At 41.8% G+C, this 15560-nt stretch overlaps 1 protein-coding gene across 1 annotated transcript in view; it reads right to left on the bottom strand.

Moving 5' to 3' along the window:
- LOC133775458 (zinc finger protein 585A-like) overlaps window positions 1–10251 on the bottom strand; it is a 38782-nt gene extending 28531 nt beyond the window's left edge. Inside the window, exons 1-2 of the mRNA XM_062213791.1 lie at window positions 9980–10251; window positions 6362–6792 (exon numbers count right to left, since the gene is read on the bottom strand). Of these exons, the coding sequence (XP_062069775.1) occupies window positions 6362–6792; window positions 9980–10251 (703 nt within the window). The remainder of the gene's footprint in view (window positions 1–6361; window positions 6793–9979) is intronic.
- Between the last annotated feature and the right edge of the window lie 5309 nt (window positions 10252–15560).

Raw genomic sequence — 15560 nt, 5'->3', positions numbered from 1 at the left:
AGAGAATTATGCATCCTACAGGAACCTCTTTTTACAAGCAACTTCTCTTATTTTCCATTTAAGAGCAATGGAATCTTTTTTTAAATTTTATAATAGATAAGATTATTCTCTTTGAATCAATAGCTCATGATTATTGTTGTTGTTATTATTATTTTGCAAGGGGAAATAATTCATTTCAGAAGAGATTCTTTTTTTTATATATAGAGCCCAACATCTGCCTTGGGTGTTGGCACCTGTGATGCCAGATGGATGGACAAGCATGCCTATTGAAGTCATCTACTAGGAGACACAACACTTAACCCAAATTGCTATATTTCACTCTGCACACACACACACAAATGAAAACTGAAATAAAGAACTCCAGTCTATCAGTCCCCTAGTTTAAGCAAAGGGCACATGTGCATTATTCCAGATCTGCACCCTCTTTTGACTGTGCTCACATGTAAATAATTTGCAAAGGAATGTGGAGTGTGAATCAGGAGTAACTGCAGCAGTGAAAGTGGCCAGTGTTTCCATTAAAACTGATTTCAATGACCTCAAATGCAATCATAAAACTTCTGCTCCTAGCAAAGGACACACACACACAGCCATATTCATGCCTCTCCCAACAAAACTGTATTGCAAGCTGTTTATTTAGGATTGTCTTTTCACATTTAATTACACCAGTTCTCTACTGCTTATAAAAGTATCAATGTAAAAAAACTGAAATGTGAGTCAACTATATCAAACTATTTTAGAAATTAACTCTAAATTAAAAAAAAAAATTAAAACTCTAAAAGGTAGAAGTTTAATTTTGGCAATCTGCACAAATGACCTGTGTCTTATTTGTGCTTTTGAATACTTCCCAATCTCCCTTCTGGCCTTCCCCTCACCTCATTTTTGCATCATTGCCCCACATGGCCCTGAAGCCCACTCCCTTTGGAGCAGTCTTATAGACCGCCATTCAATCATGTGAGGAATGTTACTTATTTCTAAAATGGCTCAGAAAGACAGGGCTGAATGGCATCTAATGCCAATAAACAGGCCTTCTAATATTCATTAAATATGTTGCCAGCATAAGTGGGGCCAGCATTGTGGAATATTAGGTAAAGCCACTGCCTATGACACTGGCATCCCACATGGGCTGTGGTTCATGTCCTAGCTACCCTACTTCTAATCCAGCTCCATAGTAATGTGCGTGGAAAAGCATCACAAAATAGCCCAAGTACTTGTGTCCCTGCTCCTTCATGGGAAACTCCAATGAATCTCCAGCCCTGACTGTTGTGGCCATTGAAGAAGTGAATTAGTGGATGAAAGAAGAGCTCTCTCTCTCTCTCTCTCTCTCTCTCTGTGTGTGTGTGTGTGTGTAGGAGGGTGTCTTTCCCTCTCTCCAATTCTGCCTTTCAAATAAATAAACTTCTTAAAAAAAAAAAAACTTTTAAAAAGGGGTCCACACTGTGGCACAACCAGTTAAAACCATGGCCTGCATCTCCAGCAGCCCATATAGGTACTTGCTCATTTCCTGATGGCTCAGCTTCCCATCCAGCTCCCTGAAATTGGCCTGGAAAAGCAGCAGAGGATGGCTCAAGTCCTTGGGGGCCTCCATCCACATCAGAGAACTATTTCCTGACTCCTGGCTTCATTTTAGCCCAGCCCAAGCTACTGTGGTAATTTGAGGAGTGAATCAGCAGATGGAAGATGTCTCTCTTAGAATAAAAAAGTAAATTAAGAGGAAACCAATATAAAAAATCCCTTCTCTGACATTCTGCCTTTAGTTTAAAAAATAATTTAAAATTTTTCAAAAAATTAAAAAAACTGATATTAAAAATAACTAATATATAAAAATAACTAATATTCTGATTCAACTTAACATATGATAGAGCCAAGAAAGCTACTCCTAACTTAGTCTAGTGCCTCCTCAATCTTTTCCTACAGAAAAACCATTTCTCTTGCTTTCCAAGCATTCAAAACCAAAAGAAGCAATGCTACTCAGTATAACTCTGTTTGAGGCTGTTCCAGCACTGAAAGAAAGAAAAGGAGCAAGGGGCACAAATCCAGGGTGATTTCAAGGTGATACTCTCCTCCTTACTTTGAACCTTGGTTTCTAGTTAGAGATGGTCATGAAGGCAATTTCATATATTTCAGTACTGCACAAACACCTTAAATCACAGACACTTTCATAGGCTCCTGTGTGTACACCAAGAGAAAAAAGAGCACTCCACAAGGGTGAAACACATTAAACAAAATTTCCCCATCCTACTGATCACAATCTCAAGAACATCACAGTCAAAATTCCATTTTACTTTGAGAAATAGACTACATAAATTTTTCTCCACCAAGATGTATTCCTGTGTAAAGGATGCATCTCCATGCAGGATGGCAACACCATACAATGCAAACCAGGCAAGTGGCAGAGCTATGGCTTTGATGCTCTGAAGGGAATGAATAACATGTATGAATTGTGACTTGACTAAATCGCTTACTTTGCTCTAGGAGTGATACAGGTTTGGGCTAAAAAGATAAAACAGAGACCAGCTGATACTGTTCAGTGAAAAGAAAGGAATATTGGTCTCCAGTAGATACTTTGTAGCATATTATCTTTGAGAGGATTAAACTTTCTATTTGTATTTAAAGAAATAAAATTTTGAATAAGTTCCACCCTAACACATGGCAGCTTTAGATACTGTTCACATTACAGCTAATCTTGATCACTTACCTCCCATTCAACAAATGATAACCAAACTAAAATAGAAGAGTCTAACACAATGCTGACACCTGTTCAATAAGCATCTCCCAGATCTTGACACACAAGTCAAAAGAAGGGGAATCGTGGGACTGGTATTTTTCCATGGGGAGTTAAGCCACTACCACCTCAAATGCTGGCATCCAATGTGAGTGCTTTATGTGAGATTTATTTATTTGAAAGATGGAGTTATACAGAGAGGAGAGACAAAGAAGGGACAGATGTGTGGTGTAGCTGGTAAAGCCATCACCTAAAATGTTGGCATCCCATGTAGGCAGCAGTTCATGTCCTAGCTGCTTGACTTCTGATCCAGCTCTCTGCTAATGGCCTTGGAATAGAAGAAGATGGCCCAAGTACTTGGGCCCTTGCCATCCATGTGGAATACACGGATGAAACTCTTGGATCCTGGTGTGGCCCTGACTAGGGCCTGGCCCAGCACTGGCAATTGCAACCATCTGGGGAGTGAATCAGCTGATGGAAGATCTTTCTCTCTCTTTCTCTCTGTAACTCTGACTTTCAAATAAATAAATACATCCTGAAAGAGAGAGAAATCTTCAACCTGTTAGTTTAGTCCCTAGATGGCCACAATAGCCAGGGCTGAGTCAGGTGGAAGTCAGGAGCCAGGTGCCTCATCCAGGTCTCCAACACTGGTAGAAGGGACTCAAACTCTTGGGGCATCCTCTACTTCTTTTCCCAGACCATTAATAGGAAGCTGGACCATAAATGGAGCAACTGGGAGAGGAATCATCACCCACTTGAGATGCCAGAATTAAAGACAGTGAATTTAACATATAGTGAAAGAATGCTGGCCACATGAATGCCACTTTGAGTCACAGCTGCTCCACTTCTGATCTGCCTCCCAGTTAATGCACTTGGGAAAGCAGCAGAAGGAAGTCCTAGTACTAGGGCCATCCATGGATCATGCATCAAATAAAAGACATGGATGGAGTCCTAGGCTCCAGGCTATCAACTAGCCCAGCCCTGTTCACACCGCGGCCATTTGAGTGAACCAGCAGATGCAAGATCCTCAGCCTTCTGTCTTTCTTTCTCAGCAAATCTGCCTTTAAAATAAAAATTTTAAAACTTACTTAAAAAAAAAAAATGGGAAGGAGGGGGGGAAAAGGAGCCACATCCAAATAACAGAGCCAGGCTACAGTTGTGTTCTCCCTCAGCAGCCTTCTGCTCTAAGTGGGAAGTCTCCAGTTTACAGACATTGACATAAAAGACACACTCACATCATATTTCAAAATAACGGATGAGAGGTTTTCAAGGCAGGTCGATTTTATGATAATTTTTATTGAAAAATTATGCTGAGTGTAAGCAGAAGCTTTTTGGTGCAGCCAAGTTATCCCAGTGCCTAATTCAAGGAGTCAGCTTGTGCTGACAGGGGGGAGAGCTGAATTGTCCCCATTGCTCTTCTCAGCATCATAAAGAGAAGGAAAAAAGTGTATTCATGTCTGTGCTTATAAAGAAGATGGAAGCACAAAAAGTTCAGAAGGGGGAGAGCAAAGCTCAGCTATAGTTTTCTTAAGAAAATAAAATGAAGTAAATCTCAGAACATAATGTGGGTTGGAAAACACCAGCAGTTCATCAGCTCTCACCAGGATCCAGGAAAGCTGCCTTGTCTACCCTCAGACCAAATATTTTAAAACACATTTTGATTAAATGCATGCAGATTGCTAAACTCAGCAATCTGAGTCTCCAAGTGCCAAAAGTCTTAGTTTCCACTATGGGCAGGGGTAGCCCAACCAGGCATTGAGGACATGAGAAAAGCTTTTCCACAACAAAGAACGTGAAATATGAAGCAGTCACACAGGAAAACAGTTTCTAGTGCTAAATGTGAGCCCGAGGGTAAGCACGCAGTAAACCTGTTAGGTCCCAAGAGAAGTCAGCTTTTTAGTCTTGTAGTCACAAGGAAAACACAACCACTTAAAATGTTTTATGGTGACTGAAAACATTTTTGTCCTTCTCTGAAAAATAGCCTGATGTGGACAAGGGCTGAGAGGAAAATAGAATCACATGCAGTCTACTGGATGTGAATCAATAGGAAAACTTGAAAAGAATTCCAAGACTAGAGAAGTATAATGAGAAAAGCAATGAAATGAGGGATGGATGAGTTTCTTCAGCCCTTTTTCTCCATCAAATTCCTTAGAAACCTACATTTGCTAATGTAGTGTCATTCACTCCACTGCCAAAGTGTTGGAAGGCAGGACAAGTTGTCCACCTTGGAGGTGGCCAATCAGTCTCTTTCAATGCCCACTGTCACTCAATAAATAGTCTTGCTAAGAAGGCAGGCCAAGTAGCATTTTAGATCAAGGCAGTGACTATTGCTTGGGAATCATCCCCTTTGCAGGCCAGCAGAAACAGCAAAGAGAAAGAGGGGGAAGAAAGTCCAGAGAAAAATATGGAAACTCCACATGGTACAGACTCCATCTTTCTGGCTTACAGATGCTCAGCCAAGAGCCACCACAGGCTTTAAGAACCACTGGGCAGCAGCAACACTCCATGGTCACTCAGAAAAGTCAGACAGTGGGCAACTCTGTGGGGGAAGAGGGGCACTTTTTTCTTTTTCCTCTTCTTACCCTCCTCACATTAGTGACTTCCATGGATGTTTCCACAGACCACAGTCATTATGAAAACATGGAACTAATATCCTCCCATGTCAAAAATGTCATGGGCTTAAACATAGAACCCGAAATAAGACAAAGCCCTCTTAATTAAAACTGTATGGACTGTAAGATAATCAGCTTGGCGGGGTATTGGGTGACTGTAAAGAATTGGGCAGAGAATAAGTGTTATTTTTTTGCATATATGCTTTATAGTTCTCCACTTTATGCAAATCCAGAAGATTTGCATTAACTTCAGTTAAATAACTTCACACACAGATTTGCATTAACTTCAGTTCACTTCTGATTTTGCAAAGGGATCAGTGGCAGATAACAGTTGACATCCTTGCTAACAGAACAAAGAAAGGCTGAAGACAGAAATCGAAAAGCAGCCAAATAAATCATCAACTATGATTCCATGGCCTCAAAATCCAGACTGAAAAAAAGTCTGTTAAGAAAGAGGGATCAATCCACAAAGCTACCACGCATCCTTCACGCTGCTCCCATTGGGAAAAAGCCAAACACTTAGGACAGCTGCCAAGTGTATTCGCCAGGGACCCCACTGGGCCAATAAGAATCAGGATGGTGTCCCTGGAGCAGATCCTCCTTCCCCAGCCCCCTGCTGCCTCAGGCTCCCAGCTTTAGGCTTCCAAGTCCCGCTCCACCAGAAGCACCCCGGGGACACAGCCTGAGGCCCAGCCAGAAGGCATTCATCGACCCACCCAAAGTGGGAACTGAGCTTATTTAAATGTAAAGAACTGGAATCTCGCTGCCTTCCTTCCCAGTCCTTTCGCCTGCCCTGCTTGTGCACTTCCCCCGACCAGTGCCTTCTCTTGTAACTACTAAATAAAGCACATTCAGGAAAATTGGAGCAAAGTAGCCCGCCGGACTGGCCGGGCGCTGGGGGGCTGGGAAGCGCAGTGGGAGCTATGGCAGCTAGGGTCCCAGCTCTAGCCTTGCCAGAAAAAGCTGCCAGGATTGTTAAGAAACAAGTGAGCCCCATCTCAGTGCCTCCAGCCACCTCACAGCTAACCCCTCCCCCGCAAACACATCCCCTCCTCTTCCAGTTCTCCATACTTGCCGTGCGAAGTCCCGGGAGCAGGTCCCCTTTCTAAAGGACACACGTGGAGTAAGGCAGAGTGTGTGCGGCAGTGAAGTCCCAGGCACGTGGGACCCACAGGCGGCAGATGCAGAAGCACAGATGCAGCGGATGGCAGGCTGGGGCTTGGTGCGCTCAAACTGCCGGGTTGGTTAGTGCCAGCAAGAGACGCAGTGAACGGAGGAGAACTAGCAGTGCGGCCTCTTAAGGCTGACTCCGATCGCTGAATGAACTTCCCTTGGCCCAAACTCGGAGCACGCGCATTTGGAGCACGTAGTACGTCAGCTCCCTTGGCACTCTGGGAAATGGAGTCCAGGCCGGGACATTCCCAAAGAGACCAGATGGACCTCCCCAAGGGCTTTAGTCTGCGGCAGAGGGAGACAGACAGGAAAGCAGAGGGCATTTGCTTTTGTTTACATCCCTCCTTCCCTTCTTTCCTTCCCCAAAATCTCCAGGATCAGTTGGTGCTCCGACTTTCCTGAACCAAAATCTTAAACAGTGACACCAACTGCTGCTGATGCCCAAATAGCTGTTCCTTCAGAAACTCTGTCTCTTTACAGAAAAATCTTACTTGCTGCTTTGTTCCTGGAAACGACTCGTAAATAATAAATGACTATGAATACAATTTAACTTTTAACAGAGATGTAGAGGGCATAGATTAGCGTCCAGATTTGAGAAAATAATTTTAACTTGTGTTTTATTGGTGCTTACAGTTCCTTGCAAATCATTTCACACCATTCTTAAATCACCAAATACAGGAAAACAGGGGAATTGGATACAGAACTAACATTACTGAGTATCTTCTGGGATTCAGGTTAAGGGACTAAATGCCTTGCCTTGTATCATTTATACCTTAGATTAATTATGGAGACAGTATTATCAGGAGTTCACAAAGGGAAAACTGAGGTGCAAAAAGTTTAGTATTTTCCCATGGTGATATCGTTAAAAAGTCTGTTAACAGAAGTCACTGTGCACTTACTGCCCATGTAAGACCTCTGTCCTTAATGAGTTGTACAAGAATTAACTGAAAAACTTGTTCTCAAACAGTACTTTTTACATTGTATGCGGGTATGTGCTCAAACTGTTGAAATTTTTACTTAGTATAGAGTTGGTCTTCTGTATATAAAGTTAATTAAAATGAATCTTAAAGAACAATGGGATGGAGGAGTAGGATGTGGGGTGGGAGTAAGGGAAAAAGGGTGGGTATGGGGGGAAAAACCATTATATTCCCAAAGTTGTACCTATGCAAATTGTATTCATTAAATAAAAGCTTTAACAAAAAAAGTCTAGGTTAAAGGCCAACCAGAATCTAATATTGGTTTAGGAAGTCTTCCTTTTTCTTGAGGCTCAGTTTTTAAACCATAGATTTCTCATCCAGAAAAAAAAGTGAGAGAGAGGAAGAGTACCTACAATAATAACCTACATTATAGAGAATCACATACAATTATAACTTATTTAAAAAAGATAGAATATGCAAAGTTGCTATTATTCCATGGTCATTTTTTCTTATGTTTAATGTAAAGATAGCATATAAATATTATGCATCCTTAGATATATGTGTGTTGTCTCTTTTTATAAGTTTTTAAGTAGAAATGCAAATGTATAACTAGATGACATGGAGTTCTATGTTTATGATTACATCTGTCAAGTATAATAAATGGGATTAGAGTTGTTACTGGATTAGCAATGCTTAGCTCTTTTTTTTTAAGGTTTCTTTATTTATTTGAAAGTCAGAGTTACACAGAGAGAGAAGAGGCAGAAAGAGAGAGAGAGAGAGAGAGAGAGAGAGAGAGAGAGAGAGAGAAATCCACTGGTTTATTACTCAGTAGGCCATAACAACCAGAGCTGCACCAATTCCAAACCAGAAGCCAGGAGCTTCCTCTGGGTCTCCTGCATGGGTGCAGGGGCCCAAACACTTGGGCCATCTTCTACCACCTTCTCAGGCCATAGCAGAGAGCTGGATCAGAAGTGGAACAGACTTGAACCAGAACCCATATGAGATGCTGGCACTGCAGGCAGCGGCTTTACCGATGCAACAGCATCGGCCCCCAGAATGCTTAACTCTTTATCCATTGACTTCACACTACTGTTTCCTATATCAGTTAATATTCTTTGTGTAGATTGTTGTTTCTTGACAGCTTGAAAACTTCATCAGGCAAGAAGCATGTTTGCTTGGACATTAAAACTCAGCATCTTGACAGAGTCAGTTTCTTAACCAAATACTTAAATGAGGATATAAAAAATAAAAAAGATTTTGACCCCAAGAACTGCCTAGTAGAGGAGACAAGAAAATAGAAATCTATTTAATGACTGTCACAATTAGGTGAACATATAATTTGTTGTTTTGAGAGAAGTTTGACCATAAAAGGAGCATAATAACTACATGGGATTGAACTGCATAAACAGGAACTATCCAGAGCAAATCAGATTAAATGTCCACCCTGGCTTTGGAGTAAGAGATATTGAGCAACCAAATATAGGCAGAGAGAGTAGACTAAATCACAAAAGGTTTTGGACACAAAGGTAAGGAAGGCAAAAGGCAGGGAGGTCAAATAACAAGTCTATAACAGGAAATTTAATAGACACTGTGGCAGTGGAAACAAAGAAGTGGCAAAGCATTACAGTGAGATCTAAAAGGTAGAATCAATAGGATTTCAACACTTTACCATGGTATATGAAGTCAGAAGGAAATTCATGTGTAAATTTTAATTTGTATTTTATTATTTAAAGGACAAGATGTTCTCAGTACATTATTGTTTATCAGTAATAATATATACTTCTGGGGCTGGTGCTGTGGTTCAGGTAAAGCTGCCACTTGCAGTGGCAGCATTTCATATGGGTGCTTGAGTCCTGGCTGCTCCACTTCTGATCCAACTCTCTTCTATGGCCTAGGAAAGCAGTGGAAGATGGTTCAAATTCTTGTGCCCCTTCACCCAAATGGGAGACCTGGAAGAAGCTCTAGGCTCCTAGTTTGATTGCCCTAGCTCTAGTCTGGCCATTGCAGCTATTTGGAGAGTGAGACAGTGGGTGGAAGACCTCTCTCTCTCTCTCTCTCTCTCTCTCTCTCTGTGTGTGTGTGTGAGTCTCTGTCACTCTGTTAACTCTGTCTTTCAAATAAATAAATCTTTAAAAAATAGAATAAAAAATAAAAAGTTACTTCTAGTCAGTTTATAACATTTCTGTAAATCCAGGACATAATCTCATGGGTAGATGCTATCTATAAGCCCTATGTCAATCATCAAGCCAAGCATTTTTAACTGTGACCAAATACAATTGTCCTCATTATGATGCACTTACTTAGAAACTAGAAGCCATAATCACTGTCTATAAGGACAATCTAAATGACAAAAATTAAATTCAAAAACCCATAACTCAAAGCTGAATATGGACTACATCATTAATTCATGGTATATGTGTCCACCAAACTGTACTAAAAGCACAATGAATCAGCAAATAAGTAAAAATTTCCCAGAATAGCCAAAATACACATTATTAAGTCCAAGTGAGGTGTTCTGCCACTGGCTCAGTATCATGGCTCTAAAACAAACTCACTCTGTCTTGGCTGCTCTGATGGGAGTGGATTCACACAAAGAGAAGAAAGTAGAAGGTGTGAACAGTGAATAAGTGGGAAGAGCAGCAACAATGCCACAGAGCTCTGTGGCCCCTAACTGAATGTAATATGCAGGCAGGCATCTTCTTGACTTCCTGGACACTGCCATGTTCTCAGTTGTCATGAGACCATAAGCACTGGACACAGTCAGAGCATTCATAGCCAGCATCCAAAATTCACTTAGTGATAATGGAACACAGTAGCTTGGATTCATGGATGCTATTAAGCCTCACTCATTTGCTATATTATCCTGTTTGGAGCCACTGGAACTGGAGAGCACATGGGCTCAGGGTGGGTAGAGGAGCATGGTGTGTAGGGTCTTATGCTGATTGTAGTTGTGCAGATGCATAGATAGAGGAGGAGGAATAGAGCAAGAGCCCTAGCACTGTAGGAGTGAGGAGCAGATGATGGAGGAAGACAAGGGTGACTTGTCTGCATTATGCCTGGTACTCCCCTGGATATAACTGATACAACATGAATGATGTGAATCTAAAGCTTACCCTAAAGGCACTTACAGGTATGGAAGACAGATGACAAGGACATACACAATTACAAAACAATGTGACAAAAGCTGTAGGTGCACAATACAATCACCTACATCATTTGTGGATGCCATGCCCATGTCAGGCAGGAATCATCAGGTAAGGTTAGATCTCAGAGGTAGAAGAACTCAGAAATGACACCATTGTCTGAAATGAAAGTGGGCTGATGTTAGCCAGAAGCTTGGTAACTGAAGCTGGAACCAGAACATGGATCCTGACTGAGAAGCTGTCAAACCCATTATTAGCCTGGACAAGGCTGAACTCTCCCAGCTTCTGTCCTGGTACCCATGTCTTTGCGGAGTCATAACCAAGAAAAAGAAACTCATATCTAGCTTTAACTGACTGAATGTACTGTGGGAGCTCTCCACATTTGAGGCCAGAATCTTTTTACCTGTGATTTCCTTTCATAGAATGTTCTTTTTCTAACATTTTCTTCTTAGTGTACACCTCTCCTGTCACCAGATCTCTCACAGGCCCACAAATAATTTTAATTATCTCCCACAGGGCAGATGATAATGACTTGTTGAATGAACAGTATCTTGAAGTGTCATCTAAAAGAAGACTCGTCTTATGATACACCATATGGGTGTAACGCAAGGTGAGAAAACTGAGGCAGAGGACTATGGTCACGTGCAAACTTAGAGTCCTTCTTAAAAAGCAAAAGAAAAAAGGCAAGATAGGAAGAAAGAAAACGAAAATCCGTATCACAGCTCAGAATTCTCAGCCACCCAGCTCCTGAGTACATGCTCCTGGAAAATGACAAATCCCCTGAGACTAGAGTTTGGTCTTAACATTGTAGAAAGCATTTGAGTAGAAAAAGCCCTGCCCCACTAGAATCCACTGGTCAAAAGATCCAATGGAAGCCTTAGAGGCTGGGCTCATCACACACTTGCCCATAGGGTAGACCAGGCACAGAGGCCGTGAAGGTATGCTGTGGGTTGTGGGCTCATGGTGCTGGCTGCAGCTATTGACACACTAGGAAGGGGTGATATGTGCTGGTTTGAGCTAGCCCTGCCTCTGTCCAGCACCGTGGTATGTATGGGCCAAGTCTGCACCTGCTGAGGCCAAGGGATATATAGGGACCTACAGTCAGAAGAAGTCTGATGCACTGGCCTCAATGCTGGAGGGTCAACTTAAAGACAGCATTTTCATGGGGTGAGGTAGCAGGGGCAGCCCTTGGAAGGGGACTGTTCTCCTTACCCCATGTCCTTTCCCTTATACACCTCTGAACTTAGATGAGCCTGGTTTGAGCATAACAACCTGTGTGAGTGATGTTGAGAAGCACCAGATGACATTCTGGTTAACATATGCAGGTTATAGGTCATAGTGTCAACAGTATGTGCAATTTTGGTATGCTCACCCACACACCTAATCTGATGATCTGACAGAGGGAGAGTGGGGCATGGGATTTGCAAGACAGACTGGAGAGCAAGTGAAGCAGGCTGGCTTCTTACCTGGGACTACTAGAAAAGGGGCTAGAAATGGAGCAAAGAGATAGCAGATAGTACATCTCTTTTACCCCTCTTCTTAAACTTGAGTTGGAAGTTGTGAATGAACTGCCCAATGTGGCTAACATTCTGCTTGCCTTTCCAGCAAAAAGTCCAGCAAATGATATTTCCTTAAGATGAAAATAGGAATACACGTAGCTTGAAGCTTGACTGAGAGTTCTTAAAAAATAGGCCTTGCTGACTTGAAAGATGACCCCCTCACTGGGGATTTGGAGTTCTGTCATTAGGGCTGGCTTTTGCCACTGTTGGTGCACATCATTGTCTCTACAAGAATCTCTGGTCACTCCTATGGCATTTACCTTTGTTAGACATTTCCTCAGTTTCCCAGATGAAAGGCACCAAACATGAATCCTGTAAGCTAAAGAGTTAAACCTATCTGAACTGCAATAGATTCTGATTGGCTACATTTTTATTATAGAATTTCTACCAGAAATTCCCTTCATCAAAGTCTCCTTTATTCTGATTTTATCATACACAGTGATGGAACAAGGACAAGAAGCCTTAGATGCATGGTGACCCCTCACCCACATAACAACAAGCAAGTTCCTGTTTCTCTGCCATGCCAATATAGCCCCTGCCCTGCCTCTACTATTGGACACAGCACTATCTGAAGACCCCTGTTGTCATCCTCAGATCAATCAAGCTATTTCCCCCTATCTCAGAAGCTCAGCCTCAGAGTATAGCCTCAGTCCCAACCCCTCCCAGCTCACAATGGTATGTTAAAGGATCTTTACATCTAGCCTAAACTCTCCCTCTGTCTCAGCAACCCAGCTTTAGCTCAGATCTCCAAGCCCCTTCCAGCTTTGTACTATATAAATAAACCAGCTTATTCATGTGAAAACATCATACTGAAAATAAGGCAGTCATATTTTTCAAGGCCACATTTCTTTTTTTTAAAGATTTATTTATTTACTTGGAAGTCAGAGATACACACAGACAGAAGGAGAGGTATATATATAGAGAAGTTGGCCACAATGGCTGGAGCTGTGCCAATCCAAAACCAGGAGCTAGGAGCTTCTTCCAGGTCTCCCACATGGGTACAAGGGCCCAAGGACTTGGGCCATCTTGTACTGCTTTCCTAAGCCAAAGCAGAGAACTGGATTGGAAGTAAAGCACCCAGGACAGAAACTGGTGCCCATATGGGATGCTGGCACTGCAGGTGATGGCTTTACCTGCTAACTCAACATGCCAGCCCCTCAGGACCACATTTCTTTCTTTCTTTTTTTAAGTTTTATTTAACAAATATAAATTTCCAAAGTACAGCTTTTGGATTACAGTGGCTTCTCCCCACCCCATAACTTCCCTCCCACCCGCAACCTGCTCCTCTTCCTCTCCCTCTCCCATTCCATTCACATCAAGATTCTTTTTCAATTGTCTTTATATACAGAAGATCGATTTAGCATATATTAAGTAAAGATTTCAACAGTTTGCACCCACACTGAAACACAAAGTGTAAAATACTGTTTGAGTACTAGTTATAGCATTAATGAAGTAGGTAGGCATATAGGTTAAAATCAATTAGGTTTGTGAGCTGGAAGACCATGCCTTCACCACACCCCTGTGTGACCTCATCCCCTACCTGATACCTCTGCTATGCCCCTGTGTGACCTCATCCCCCTACCTGGCCACACCTGGGTGCCCACCAGCCAATCAGGTTAATTAATTAACCACTCCCCTTTGGAAGTAGGTTAAAAGCCTAGGACACAATGTGTCCGGGCCTCTCTTCTTCCCTGGTCTCTTGCCAGGAGGGGGCTTGCTGTAGCCCTGCACCTCCAGGGCACACGGTCTTTGGGCCAGGCTTCCTGGCCCAGATACAGGCCTAGATGCTCTTCCACATGACTGGTTCCTGGTGCTCGGTATGAACCCCTATTTACCTCTCTTTTAAATAAAGCCCTCACTCTCTTATGCATCTTTCTCACTAAATAAAAGCTTAAAACGTAGCATGTTGCCTCATTTATCTGTGCCAGTATTTAGAATTTTTCTCTAAATATTAGGCAAGAACCCTCTTGGGCTTATAAATATTGGGGATTTAGTAATAAGCCCATGGTGAAATCGTAAGGCACCCCAAATTCCAGTAGCACATGTGGCACTCCAGATAGCATTTCTAGGGAACTTTAAGGGGCCACATTTCAGTGTAAATTTTAGGGGGTCTTTTCTGATTTCATTAATTCACAATGTACAACAAATTAAGGACAGAGATCCTACAAGAGGAGTAAGTGCACAGTGACTCCTGTTCTTGACTTAACAAATTGACACTCTTGCTTATGACATAAGTAATCACCCTAGGCTCTTGTCATGAGTTGCCAAGGCTATGGAAGCCTTCTGAGTTCACCAACTCTGATATTATTTAGACAAGGTCATAGTCAAAGTGGAAGTTCTCTCTTCCCTTCAGAGAAAGGTACTTCCTTCTTTGATGACCTGTTCTTTCCACTGGGATCTCACTAGCAGAGATCTTTCATTTAGGTCTTTTATTTATTTATTTATTTATTTTTTGCCACAGTGTCTTGGCTTTCCATGCCTAAAATACTCTCATGGGCTCTTCAGCCAGATCCAAATGCCTTAAGGGCTGATTCTGAGGCCAGAGTGCTGTTTAGGACATCTGCCATTCTATGACTCTGCTGTGTATCCCACTTCCCATGTTGGATCATTCTTTCCTTTTTTATTCTACCAGTTGTATTTGCAGACATTAGTCTTGTTTATGTGATACCATTGAATCTTAGTCCTATCATTATGATCAATTGTGAACTGAAATTGATCATTTGGACTAGTGAGATGGCATTGGTACATGGAATTGGTACATTGGTACATGCCACCTTGATGGGATTGAATTGGAATCCCCTGGCATGTTTCTAACTCTACCATTTGGAGCAAGTCTGATTGAGCATGTCCCAAATTGTACATCCCCTCCCTCTTTTATTCCCACTCTTATATTTAACAGAGAACACTTTGCAGTTAAATTTAAACACCTAAGAATAATTGTGTGTTAATTACAGAGTTCAACCAATAGTATAAAGTAGAACAAAAAAATTCTAAAAGGGATAAAGTATTAAGTTGTTCATCAATAGTCAGGACAAGGGCTGATCAAGTCACTGTTTCTCATAGTGTTCATCTCACTTCAACAGGTTTCCTTTTTGGTGCTCGGTTAGTTGTCACTGATCAGGGAAAACATATGATATTTGTCCCTTTGGGACTGGCTTAGCATGATATTTTCCAGATTCCTCCATTTTGTTCCAAATGACCAGATTTCATTGTTTTTGACTGCTGTATAGTATTCTTTTTTATTAAACTTTTATTTAATGAATATAAATTTCCAAAGTACAGCTTATGGGTTACAGTGGCTTCCCCCCCCCCATAACTTCCCTCTCACCCGCAATCCTCCCCTTTCCCACTCCCTCTCCCCTTCCATTCACATCAAGATTCATTTCCAATTATCTTTATATACAGATCAGTTTAGTATATATTAGGTAAAGATT

The sequence above is a fragment of the Lepus europaeus genome, chromosome 16 (genome assembly GCF_033115175.1).
Source record: "Lepus europaeus isolate LE1 chromosome 16, mLepTim1.pri, whole genome shotgun sequence".
NCBI lineage: Eukaryota > Metazoa > Chordata > Mammalia > Lagomorpha > Leporidae > Lepus > Lepus europaeus.
This window is presented reverse-complemented; position numbering and strand designations above follow the sequence as displayed.